The sequence below is a fragment of the Sturnus vulgaris genome, chromosome Z, assembly GCF_052056855.1.
Source record: "Sturnus vulgaris isolate bStuVul1 chromosome Z, bStuVul1.hap1, whole genome shotgun sequence".
Taxonomy (NCBI): domain Eukaryota; kingdom Metazoa; phylum Chordata; class Aves; order Passeriformes; family Sturnidae; genus Sturnus; species Sturnus vulgaris.
The window spans coordinates 34,565,172-34,578,717 of NC_142283.1; the positions used below are offsets into that span (position 1 = coordinate 34,565,172).

At 37.9% G+C, this 13,546-nt stretch overlaps 1 protein-coding gene across 2 annotated transcripts in view; it reads left to right on the plus strand.

The window, feature by feature from the left end:
- Window positions 1–13,546, plus strand: part of RNF38 (ring finger protein 38) — a 104,683-nt gene that overhangs the window by 44,690 nt on the left and 46,447 nt on the right. For both annotated transcript variants that reach the window (XM_088157183.1, XM_014887115.2), the window contains exon 2: window positions 8,554–8,624. In XM_088157183.1, the coding sequence (XP_088013309.1) occupies window positions 8,554–8,624 (71 nt within the window). The remainder of the gene's footprint in view (window positions 1–8,553; window positions 8,625–13,546) is intronic.

Below are 13,546 nucleotides of genomic sequence, written 5' to 3' on the forward strand. Positions count from 1 at the left end.
GTGGCTTGCCAATTTTGTTCTTTGTTCTACAATTGATTTACTTTCGGCAAAAGTCAGCCTTGAGTTATTGAAATACCTGTTTTCTCTCCTTTTCTAGCTGTTTGCATGTGCTTTATAGTAACTGTATTTGGATGCCTTTTGGGCTTATGGTACTGCTGTTAGCCTCCTTTTGAAAGATGACAAGAACAGTCAAAAAGTTTCCTTCTTTGAAAGTAGATACTGAACTTCCTGGAGGAGAGGCTACTTATGAAAAGGCACTGCTATATTTTGGCCATTTGGTACTATTTTCTGTGTTGAGTTCCACCTCATTCTTTGTCTGTATAAATGAATGCCATCGTTCTCTCTGAAATGGCATTAAATGTGCATATGAATGGTGCATCCTTCACTAGACTACACTTGCACAGAAGCAATCTCGATGAAACAGCCTTCAGGGAACAGCAAGGAAACTGTGACTAACTACTAAGCAAAGCAGCCACAGGGACCAGACACCACAAACTGGAGATGCTATTCAGAGTTTCTTAGCAGTAGCATCCTTCTCTTACAGAAGTTTAATGCAGAAAGGGAGTTTGTTTTTAGCTTGTTAATAAGCTATGAATTATTTTTGTTATGTACCAGAGATAAACTCCAGTGTCAGAGCTGTAAATCTTACTGTACACAGGGGCAAATAGAATGGAAAATAAAACATTGCTTGTGTTTAATCTCTGTGTTTTAAAGCATCAAGCTTTGTGTCTCAAGTATTCTTTGTTAGGTGGGTCTTATAAGAGTCCTGTAGTACAGCAGTTAGGCGGAAATATGTTTTTGTGCTTTAGCTGCAGAGGTCGTATATTTCAAGTTGCAACTTATGTCAGTTCTTCAGAAAATCACCTCATAATGATTTTGTCATGAGAGAAGATCTAAAGAGAATGACTGTTTATAGGGGGAGGAACTGGTGATTGTGTTGTTCACTTAGTTCAAGTACCTGACTGCCATGCCCATGGGAGTAATCTCTTCTGAATCTGTATGTCTTGTCTGCAGCAGCATGGAATTATCTGCAGACTGTACAGGTAGATCACCCCTTAAGAAACATCTACTGGTTGTGCGACTAAGTCGGTTTTTGGAAAATTGTTCCCTTCCCCACACAAAAGCTGGCTTATATATTAGGTGCTACTTCTGTATGTCCTTAGAGCAGTTGAGATGGTTCAGAATAATGCATCTAAAATCAATAATCCCACAGGCACTTTTGGCTTTCTTTTGGACATGCACATTTTGAAAGGGTAAAAAGAAGGGCCCTGAAAATAACTGACCAATCAGCCTCACCTCTGTGCCCAGCAAGATCATAAAACAGATCCTACTGGTAGTTATGTCAAATCATAAGGAAGCCATGGAGGTGCCTAGAGATGGCCAGCAGGACTTCACTAATGGCAAATAATACCTGACCAATCTCACAGCCTTCTGTGATGGAGTCCTGACTGCATCAGTGGACAAGGGAAGAGCTAGAGATATCTCCCTGGACTTTTGCAAAGCCTTTGACATGGTCCCTCATAGTGTTGTTGCTGAATTGGAGGGAGAAGGATCAGATGAACGTACTGTTTGATGGATAAGACATTGGCTGGCTGCCCATGTCCCAAGAGTTACAGTCAACTGTTCAGTATCCATGTGAAAACCAGTAATAACTGGTGTCTCTGAGGGTCTCTACTGGACAAATTCATTTTTATACCTTAATCAATGGCATAAAATTATTGAGCAGAGCCTCAGCAAGTTTGTGGAGGGCACCATGCTGAGTGTTGCAGTTGATAGGCTTGATGAAAGGGATGCCATCCATCACTAGATGGCATTGAGTGGACCCTTGTGAACCTCATGGGGTTTAACAAGGCTAAGTCCAAGGCCCTGTTCCTGAGTCAGTGCAGTCCCTCATTTCCATCACAGAAAGTATTAAAGTCAAGCTTAAACAGTGTTTTGAGCAACCTGGTCTAATGATAGATAGACTAGATGGTATTTAAAGGTTCCTTAAAATCCAGATGGTTCTAAGATTCTTTGACATTAGCTGGTTCCCTATTGAATAAAAGTAGTGAATTTTCTCAGGGGACTCGAACTGTCATCTGATGCGGGTTTTTTGGTTGCGAAGTTCTTAAATGACTTCCTGGTCCTGGTTTATTGGCTGTCTTCCATGTTTGACACTTGCATCAGACAGCTGGAAACAATGTGATTTTTATGAACGGGGTTTAATCAGAAACGGGAGGATACGAAGGTAACAGAGAGGGAGTGGTCTAAATAGCTTATTTGACACAAATAGTGCTTTTAGTTTACTTGTTTATGTAGTTCTTTTTCTCCAATTGTGACTTAATACTGGGAACCAGACTTTAACACCCTGCTAACATTTTGTTGATGCTTGGCTGTGTAGTCTCCTCAGATACAGTTTGTGTCTTGACATTTTGAGTGTTAAGAGCACTAATAAAATACTCGTACTGTGTTTATGGGTGTAGTAGTATTCCTGCATTAAGCTGATTTCCTGAAGGTTTACTGATGCTGTAAATTTTTTTACCAGATGATTTCTTATGAACAGCTCCTTGAATAAGCAGGAAAAAACAATCTCCAGAGCAAAGCAAATAGCTGTCATTTATTATTCTATGGAAAACATGGCTTGCTTTTGTATATGCACTGTAAAGATATGAAAACAGAAATTTTAAAATACTTCATGGTTATTGAGTTTTTGGTTATTCAGTAATGCTGCATTGTTAGTTGAGGAAAAAATCTTCTGATGTTGTACTTGATACCTGACCTGAGCTGCAAAACTTAAGGGTATGTGGGGAAGCATGTTGCTGATAAGCCAAATCCTTCAGACACTTTATAGTGTGAAAGTAACCTGAATTTTTTTGCAGGTATGTGCTTAGTTTAAAAATATGCACATCTTTTCAGAATTTGGACAGTGCAAGGTGAAGTTGGGTTGCTGCCAAAGCAGTCTTTCTTTGTCCCAGACTGCTGTGGAGGGGATGAAACCATACAGTTGACTCTGTGGGTTACCAGTCCAGCTGAAGTGCAGTTATTCTCATTCTTCATTAAAAAACATGTAGCTGCTAAAGTTAGTGGAGAAGAAAGAAGGCAACAGCTAGGCCATAGTAATTCCTTGTATGAGGTGAGGGGGCCATTATTATAAGCATGTTTGCAAGAACAGTGTTAAAGAATTTTTTGACAGTTCTCATCTCCATTAGGTAGGTTGATTGGCCATTTCTCATGTGAGAGTCTGGACAAATAGCAGTGTTAGGGTCTGGGGTCTTCATGCTCTTCATCGGTTCATCATTGGTTACCAAGTGGTTGCCAAGTGGTTATCTTCACACTGTCTTAGGTTGATTTTGGTGGGAGTTTCTGTTGGTTTTATAGTCCATCTTGAAATATGGCTGTTAAAGTTCATAAATCACAATCTATGAGCTGTCTACTATAGCTGTTTATTTTAATATAATATTTTAGTTGCTAGGTTTGTCTGTACTATTATTAATGTTCAGATTTGTTGCTTCACGTTTCACTACAATACCTCTTTGATTTACACAACATAGGCTTATAGTTCAGTTAACGTTCAGCTCGCATCCTACCAATTCCAGCTACTGATACCTACTTTAAAATAATACAAATTTTTCAACACTAAAGTAAACAGTAGATGGGGGTTATAGTCAGATGGCTGCTATGAGGGCCATTTTATGGACAGTTCCTGGGGTAAGCTGTCTAGTTTGTACCTGTAAACTTAAATTAGATGGTCCTTGAAGTGAAAGTGTTGATGCAGTCTTATAGAGACACAGCAGAAACCTCAGGTAAAAAGATCTTTCTTCAGTTCTTATTTACAGATAAGTTTTGTTTATGAAGCTGAGGCTTACCTCATATTCAGGCTTTCTGCTGTACTAAAGGAGGTTTGTCTGTTCTTTTTTTAAAGCTCTGGTGTTGTTAAAATACGTCATGCTTCAAGGTTTTAAAAGAAAAGTTTTCCCTTTAGGTTCCTCTCGTATTCTTCAAAAGTGCTGGAGAGGTGTCATTCAGTCAGAAGTTTTACTGGAAGATAGACTTAACTTATATGCAATTAATGTAGGGCCAGATTTCATGTTGAGCTCTCAGTTGTGTCATTTTCATCCCATTTCTTGCTGGTTAGTAAGCATGCTGTGTGTTTCTCTGATAGCTGCAGAAAAAGGAAAAGCTGAGGAGCTTTTCTTGCAGAGTGTTACCATGCTTCCTGATGAGTCTAGATATATAAAATCTCAGTGAGTGTATGGAATGGAGGACAGCGTTCCTTGGCTGAGCATTGTGGGGGGAAAAGGGGCTGGCAGGTTTGTCAGTAAAGGTTGACTGGGCCGCGATGTAGAAGGAAACACCAGAACTCAGAAAACACCAGCAAATCTGTGCTGGGTGCAGCACAGTAGGCACTGCTTCTTGACAAGTAGAGGAAGCAGGAGGAAAGGAAGGAGAGAAGTTCAGGAGGAACTTTCAGTTTTGTTTTTTTCTTTCTCTAGTGAATTTAGGCTGCTTCGTGGCTGGAATGTGTTCCAGAGTTTTATCAGTGTCTCAGATAGGTATATTCCATGCTGAGGAGTTGCTTTAAATTACCAGTGTTGTGTCCCATACCACGCAACTGAAAAATATTAGTTCTTCCTAGAGCGCAATAAATTCTTTCAACAGTCTAAGTGGATATAAATCCATGGGAATTTCAATTTGTTGGCATTTATTAAAAAAGGAGTGGAAGAAAGAAGGGAAGAATGGGAATCCTAGTATGCATTGTATGCAGCTAGCATACAATATATCATGTTTCTTCTTTGTGGCTTGATTTGCACACATAGGAAAAAAGTTTGAAGGTGTATATATATATATATATATATATATGTATGCACTTAATTTGTTTGCAGCTTTGCTCTTACTTAACCAGCCTGAGTAGCTGCGTCTGCGTCTTTTACTGAACTCACCTCTAACTTTTCTGTTGTAATAGTAAAGCATTCTGTTTACCCATTAAGTGACTTCTTAACTGCAGTTTGAAAGGTTCTTGAATTAGAAGGAGCATCTAATATCTAAATAATGTGCCGCAGGTAGCGGAAAATTCTTGGCTAGCATAATAATCTGCAGGAGTGGTTTGTATTATTTTGCTGGAAGTTGAGGTTCCTAGATCACAGATAATTTAACCTCCCTTGCCTTGTATCTTTTCAAGTAGACTAGCCATCCATGGCTGTATCTCACCATGGATGTATATACTCCATTCGACTCACAGGTTTTTTAAAGGGACTCTTAATTAAAAAGTCTAGACTTGATCCAATTCAGACTTTGTTTCCATTTCCTACTTTCCAAACTCTAGTTTGGAAATCAAACACTTAGCCCAGAACCTGGCTGATTCATGCAAGCTAGTAAGACTCAACAGCTTCACTCCAGATAAAGTAGCTTTAATAGTGCAGGTGTCATACACAAATTATTTCCTAATGATACTGGTGGTGGAGAATCAGTGAATGTATTAATCAGTGTCATTCATTTAAGCAATGAGGTACTTCCAGTAGCTCTGAAGTTACTGAACTAAAAGGTTTGAATTCATACTTCTTTTTCCTTTGGACTAGCATTGTATGTGTTTGGATGATTTAAATTGGCAAGCATGAAGCAGGCCTTTCAAACCTGATGCTTTTTATTACAATGCAGAAGTTAGACAGAACCCATGAAATTCTGAAGATTCTTTATGCTGTTCAGTTTTATGTGTGGGTTTTGAAGAAAAACAATCCCTTTCCTGTGGTAGCTGGGGAGCACAGCACACTTTCTTGCCTGTTCCAAAAGAATTGATATTTTTCCTGGAGTGCAAGTCATAATACTAACCTGGGTATCTCACTTTATTTGAAGAAGGGTGTGCAAAAGAATTTAACTGTGTTTAAAGAGGTTTTTTATATACATATATATGTATATACATGCACATACATATAGTGCATCAATTGAAGGTCATTACCCTCCACCCTCTCTGGTACTGGTAATAGTGAAGAGATGCCTGATCTGATGTTTCACGTATGCCTGCTGCGTTTTGGTGGCGTCTCAGCATAAATCGAAGCTACTCTTTTGTCACTTAGATTGTAGAAGCTGTGAGTCTGACAAAACCAGCTGACTGTCACAAAGTGCCCTGTTACTTGCACAGTGTGGAAATTGCTTTTGACTGTGGGAGAGAGGAAGCTCAAGCTGGGATTAAGGTTGAGAAAATTATGGGCGTTACACCTCTCAGTTGCATCTTCTGAAGTATCAAGGAAGTGCATTTGGGAAGGTCCTGTGAGCAGTGGCCCACTTGCCACATTCTGCCCCATATGTAGGAGTCTTGATGGCATTTTCCCCACTCTGTCACCTTTGCAAATATAGTTCTTCAGTCAGAATTAAAGCTTTGACTGTAGTAGCCTTCTGATATGCTAGCCCTGGAGTGTAGTTAGTCTTAAGTTGGTCTGCATTCCCTGTAAATTTGGGGATAAGATAGTAGTTTAACTGAGTTTGTATCTACTCCCTGCAGTCAGTGCAATGCAAATTGACTTTCGTTCCATTCAGTCCTCTGGCATCTTTAACGGTTAAACAACTGAAAAGTCTTTGACACAGGCTAGAGAGCTGCTGAGGCCGTCTTTTGAGATTCTAACTCTGATCTTACTTGCAGGTGGGTAAAAGGTGATTAACCTGTCTTCAGGTTTGTCTCAGTGCAATCTGTCAGAAAGAAAATGCTTTAAAAACCTAAGAACTTAGTTATTAAAAACTGCTTTTATATTTTACGTGTGTATGTGTGTATATATATAATATATATAAATATTTTTAAGATCAGAAAAGTCCTACAGGATTTCCTGACCATGTAACTCATTATAGATTGCACTGTCATGACTGCTGTGTCATATCTTCAGATATTACCTCTGCTGGCCTCATTCAAGGGACTGCATTATCAATGCTGTCTTTGGTGTAAACTCTTTTCCAAAGGCAGCTTTTGGTGAGGCTGTTGGTGAGGTCAGCCAGCTCACTGGTGCAAAGCAACCAGGATGTGTGTATTGCCTTCACTTCTTGCAGCTGGGAATTGTGTCTTATATCTTGCTATTGTATTGTAGGGTATTAGTTGCCTGCCAATGAAACAAATATGTCATAAAGGCCATGAATAATCCTGTTAAGAGAGAAAAAATTTAAAGGAAAACATTGCCATATTCTCTGCTAACTGTGCGCTAGATTTTTTTTTTTTCCTCTCTAATGTGGATATTGTTAGAATTGAAGGTTTGGCATCAGGAAAATTGATGAGTTGCCCAGGTGTCTTATGTTGCATTTACTAACTGGAAGCTATGCTATTGGAGCTGTGTTGCTAGTGCTGGTGTCTGTTATAGCTAGAACAAAGTTAGCTTAACATTGTGATGGTGCGTGCAACCACTGTTTGTGAAAAGCCTATCTATAAAGCATATAATGTACCCTATAATGCAAAGTCCACATTTATGAGTTTTAATTTGTTAGGGAGTAAGTTTTAGAAATCTCACCTCTGGAAATTCCTTTCATTATCCACATGCATAGATGCCTGAAAGAAGTTTATATATATTTGCTGTAATTTGGCTAAACTTAATTATTTTTGTTGCCTATTTTCTTATTTTAAAGAAATTCAAGAGGTTGTATTTTACATCAGTTCTTTCTCTGGGGTAATGGGCAGAAAGATATCAAGCCTTACTTTTAACAGGATGTTCTTTTGGGTTTTATAGCTTGCTTTTGAGCTTGAATTGATTCCAGTTTCAAGAAAACAGGTGGAGTGTTTGTAGTGAAACACTTGTAGTTTGCATAATTCTAAATCAAGTGGGAGGAGAGCACTGCATATTTTGAATAGTTTTAAAACTGATTTTTTTTTCCCTTTTCACCTTGAAACTTTAACTGCATAGTGATTTCTTCTTTGCCTTCCCTTCCTACAAAAAATACATAATATGATCATGCTCTTCTGCTTTAAAGCCAGTACAATGACTCCTATGAAAAAATAATATTTTTTCTGAAGTGATAAGTCAGAAAGAAGCTTTGTAAAATATTTTCGTATATTCTTTGGACAGAAGTCTTAGGACTGGGTAAGCCTTTGTAGGGGTGTACTGTCCCTTTTGTTCCTAGGCATAAAGAAACTTGTATAGAAACATTAAGCAGGCAGAAATCTCATTACAAGAAAACTGGACACAATTAAAACTTTGACCTTGTAATTTTCCTTTTTTATTCTTAATGCATTGGTGGAATGAGACAGCTGGTTTGTGGTTACCCAGGGTGCTGAAAATGTTCTGTAATACAGTATATAAACTTGAATTGCATAGCTTCTCCTTATTTGTGTATTTGCATATGTACTTTACTGCATTTGTTTGTTTTGAATTGATTAACTAGCTATAATTTTATACTGTTAAAAAGTCTTAAAAAATACAAGTGAAGACATTAGCACACTTGTGAAATGTCTTTCTGATGCTTATTTTGTTATCAAACCTAGCTGTTTGGCAACTAAATCTTGGAGAAAAGAAAGTTTGCTAAATTTATGTTTATCTTTAGTGTTCACAGAAATTGGGTTATCATTTTAGTTATTTTTTTCTCCCTTCCCTCCTTGTTTTCCAGGTAGTATTGGTACACCATTTCAATGCCACTCAATCCATCAAGATCACATTTGTGCTGATGACAGTGACAAGGTGAGATTAATGTGAATGTTTCATTCACAAGATGCATATGCATTGCAGCGTTTTTATATATTGCTTCTACTACACAAAGATGTATTGGTTTGTAGATATAGCAGTCCGTTTTCAGAGTTAGTTTTTGAACTGCCTCTAACATAATAAGATTTATATTTTTCTCCATACAATCTTTATGACAGTTAGAGAAATTTGTCTTTAGTATTGGGGTTTTTTTTGTTTGTTTGTATTCCTTTGCTGTTCAAAATGTTTGTGATTTCCCAAATTGACACCCTCAGTTAATAAATAACAGCAATGGTTTTGCCAAGTTCTAGATAAGGTAGGATGTCTTGTTTCTTCTGACTTCAGAGATTAGAGCCTAGCTAAATGTTCAAAGTTTTTTGGTTTTTTTTTTTTTTTTTCCTTCACAGTAGCTATATTTTCCAGTTTTGGAATTGGGAATTGAAGCTTTTACAGATTGGAACTTTTTGTTCAGTGGTGCATCCTCAAAATAGCAAGCTGTCTAGTTGTGTGCATGCGTTTCCCCGGCATTTTTTTGGGCACATTTGCAGATTAGCTTGCTTGGGGTCAGTAGAGTACTGGGTATTTGATGTTCAATGACACTTGGATCACTACTGTAATTGTGGCATACAGAAAGGAGTATGGCTTGTGAGACTGGCTGTTGATGTTTTACCTTAAGCTTTATTGTCTGTAAAGGCTGATAAACTTTAGTTCAACATTAGTGTGTCTTACATTGCATGCAAGTATTGCACGTCATAGTAAACTAACTTTTTGGTTTGCCATTCCTGGAAAGGGGCAGGTATTGGTAAAAATCTAAATAATTTTTTTTGGGAAGTGAAATGCAACCTGTATGGCACTTCCTTAATAAGTGTTCTAATCGCTGTGCTTTGAAATTCTGGAGTAGGTTAATTTTATAGTTGTTCCAGTTTATCCTAGAGGTAGAGTTGTTTTCAGAAAAAGTTTCTTTTACTAATCTACTGCCTCACTATCATTTTTTTCCCTCTCTCGCTCTCCTTCCTCCAGTTTTGTGGGGATTTCTTTCTTTCTTTCTTTGTTTTGTGGAGTTTTTGTTCTAGGGTTTTTTTCGGGTGGTTTTTTTGTTGTTGTTTGGTTGGTTGGGCTTTTTTTGGCGGAGAGTGTGTTTGAGGGTTTTTTGTTTGTTTTCTTTTTTCTTTTTGGTTTTGTGTGTGTGTGTATTTGTTTTCTTGTAGGGTTTTTTTTTGGAGGAGTTAGGTGGGGGGTTTTTTATGTGATTTTGGATTTTAGTTTATTTTTAGGTACCACCCTAGATTTGGTTACTTGTTAACCCTACAGATACTGATCAAACATGTTCTCCAATATGGCCAACATTATTTTAAGTTTCCACTTGATTATCTGGTTAGCTATATTCGACAGTATTCACTGCTTTGGTTCTTGGGCGTTGTGTACTCTGCACTGGAAGATTGTTGGGTGAGGAATGGGTGAGAGAAATTTCATTTCAGAGCCATCCCAGTGCACCAACCTAATAATTTTCCTTTTGTGAGTCATTATATGGAAGACCATTTCTTGTGTTACGCTGATTTCTTCCCTTAGTTTTATTTCATATCAAGGCAATTAAATCTGGTTTAAATCTTGTTGGATTCACTAGTTTGGAGGCAGGGGAGTAGGAAGGGGTGTGGCATCTTATCTGGTATAAATCTCAGCAGAGTGGTTGTTTGGCACACCACCTGCTTCCATATTAATAGAAGAATTGGGCCAAATATTATTTTTTGCATATTTAGAGATGGTGGAAGAAAACAATCTTTCTCACTGGGGTTGATTCTGCACCAACTGAGAAAGAACTTCCAACTGTAAATTTTAGTAAAGTAGAACTAGTATAAAAAGAAGAAAGAATGTGGTTTTGGGTCTGTTTAAAATACATGTTTTTCCCTCAGGTGTCAGGTTTATTTGGTAAGGCTTTTCATTTTTCTGTAAGAATACGTGAAGCTGTCTGACTAAGATTTTTTAAGAAATTCTTGTTGATTCCTTGATTAAAATAACCACTTGTTTGGAAAAACAATGAAAAGTCCTCTTGTCCTGGTCCCTCTGGAAGGCATCCTGTCCTTCAGGAGTGTCAACCACATCACTCAGCTTGGTGTCATCGGGAAATTTGATAAGGGTGCACTCGATCCCTTCATCTGTGTCAGTAATGAAGGTATTGAATAACACTGGTCCTGATACAGATCCCTGTGGGACTCAACTTGTCACTGATGTGCATTGGGTCTCTGAGCTTTTGGCCATTACCCTCTGGATGCCCACTGATTGGGGTCTGTTGGTTTTTTTTCAAAGGGTTTGTGTATATTGATACACATTTTTAAAAGCATAAGTAATGCTTCCTAAAAATAGCCTGTACTAGGGTACAATTGCCATCCCCTATCACTCCTTGCTTGTATTCCCATATGCTTACATTCTTGTGTCCGTTTTGGTCACAGTTTCCACTGTGAATTACTTTGAAAATCAGGTTCTGATTTATTCTGCCATTACTGAGAGATACCACCTGTTCATTTTGGTATGAATATAATATAAATTATACTAAATGCAGGATTAAATTGATTTATCTACAAATTAATTAATTGTTGGGTCTTTTTGTATTTTAGAAACATTATGAAAAGGATGCATTTAAAATAGTTAGACATGTCTTTGAATTAGTCAATAGGCATATTACAGCAAAATAATTTACTACTTTTTGCCTGATGGCGCACAACTGGTTTTTGCATTTTAGAAGAAATGCAAAGGTTAATATTTGACTTGCAGTCTTCATTTATTTTACCATAGTTTCTCCACAAGCCCAGTTGTCATTTTCTGGACAACAGCATGAGAAAAGTTCCACACCACATATGCTAAAGGAACGTTGCAATCTTAATCAAAACAATTCCCAGGCTTCCACCCCAATTACTTGATTTTGTTGACTTGGCACGTGAGAATCTTGAATTCATGTTCAGTGACATCAGCAGGAAACCAAAGTCTAAGATTTTTCGTGACTAAGCTCACTGCATTAAGAGGGATGTGTCATTGTTGAGAACATTATTGGTAGTATTAAGAACTTATCTCATTTTGTAGCACCAAAAGCAGTGCTTCTTGTCTTACAGAGAAATCTAATACAGCATAGGTATAAAGTACCTAGCGTAACAAAGTGATTAGAATTGAGATTTATTTTAAAATAATTGTTGCTTTGGTGGTGGGAGCTTTTAAACTTCAGTGTGTGAGTCAGGGCACTTTTTTCATGTTTGTAATTTCTTTGATTTTTGCTTTAAAGTAAAAATATTAAATAAAAGAGCTGAATAAATTTCTTTATTGAGCACAGCATTTAGGGAAAGGTACTTGTAAGAAAGAACTTGTATTCCTTGGTATATTACTTTAATGCTCAAGCAGTGGATTCCTACTAGCATCAGAGATAAATGTAAGTATATCATCCTGCAGAGCCTTTCAATCATACCAAGTTTATTTAGCTTTAAAAATAATATTTTGTCCCGTGGGTGGCTGTTTCACCAGTGATGTACTTCCATTAAAGAATGCTAACTCATCTTGAAAAGAAAGTCCAAAGATGTAACCCTTAACTATTCTTGCAAAATCTGTTTTCACAGATCTTACCAAGTTATCTATTCCATGCAGTTAAAAACCAAATTGACCACGCAGTAGTAATGACCAAAAAAAACCAAAACTAAATCACTGCTGGACAATCCAGTGGAATTTTTTCACTGCTACTAAGGGGGTGGTAATTATATTTTGCTTTTCTTCTTTTTAGCTTATTTTCATTTATTTTTGGTACTTACGACTGAAATACGTAGCTGCATAATTTATTTTACTATTTCTAACCTTTAAATTTCCCAGTATAGTTAGTACATCTTCCACATACATTTTGTGTCACCTGCTCAGTGTGACCCTGCCTTGACAGGGGAATGATTTCCAGAGGTCCAGTCCTAACAGTTCTGTGCTTCATGAACTTAACTCTCATTTGCCTGTCTTAATAACATCATTACAAATATCAGGAACTCAGTCTGTAATACAGAGGCCTGTCAACTCATTAAAAAGATGTTTTCACAAGGGAAGTGTTTTTAAGTTCTAGTCCTAAAGAAAAAGTGCTCAGCTTTGTGTTTCACTTTGGATAGTGCGGTGTCTGGTAGCATCAGCCTACAAAATTCACACATAGCTGAACAAAAAATTATTCGCAAATTCAGGTATTTGAAGGACCCATCACATTTATTGATATATGATGTATTATATAGGACTACATGCACGTCTTGTGGTGAATGTGTGAGGGGCAGTACATAGAAAAATAGGAGGAATTTCTTTTCCCCCTTCTAATTTCAAAACTAGAACTCTTGTCCAATTAGGACAGGCCAGATTCATTCCTCATGGTTCATATTGTTGCCACATCCCCACACTAACACACTCAGTTCATTCTGTCTGTTTACTGAGCCAGCTTTATGCCTTTTTCATTTCACCTCTGGCAGCTTCAAGGATGTCAATTAGCAAATTTCAACCACTCTCATTGCCTAGTGAGTCATGTCCTTTAGAACTCCTTTATACCTACAGCAGATGGTTTGTTTTCTGGCTCAGAGCTGGGAAAAACTTTGGTTATGCTTAGGTAGAGAGTGCAGGAAGGTTTGAAAGGTGATAAATAAGGCGGTAATATCTTATTTGAGGGGAACACCTCGAGTGAATAATTTCTGTGAGGTTCCGTTTACTCCCCTTGCTGATCATGGGGGCATCCTGAGCTCGTATCCCTGTGGCACCGTCAGCAGAAGGCTGATCCTGTTTCTCCAGCGACTCTCGAAAGGAGGTTAGAGCCAGGTGGAGGTCGGTCTCCTCAATCGACAGAACCAGACGTGGCCTCAAGCTGCGCCAGGGGAGGTTCGGGTTGGACATGAGGAAGGATTTCTTCAGCGGGTGTCAGATACTGG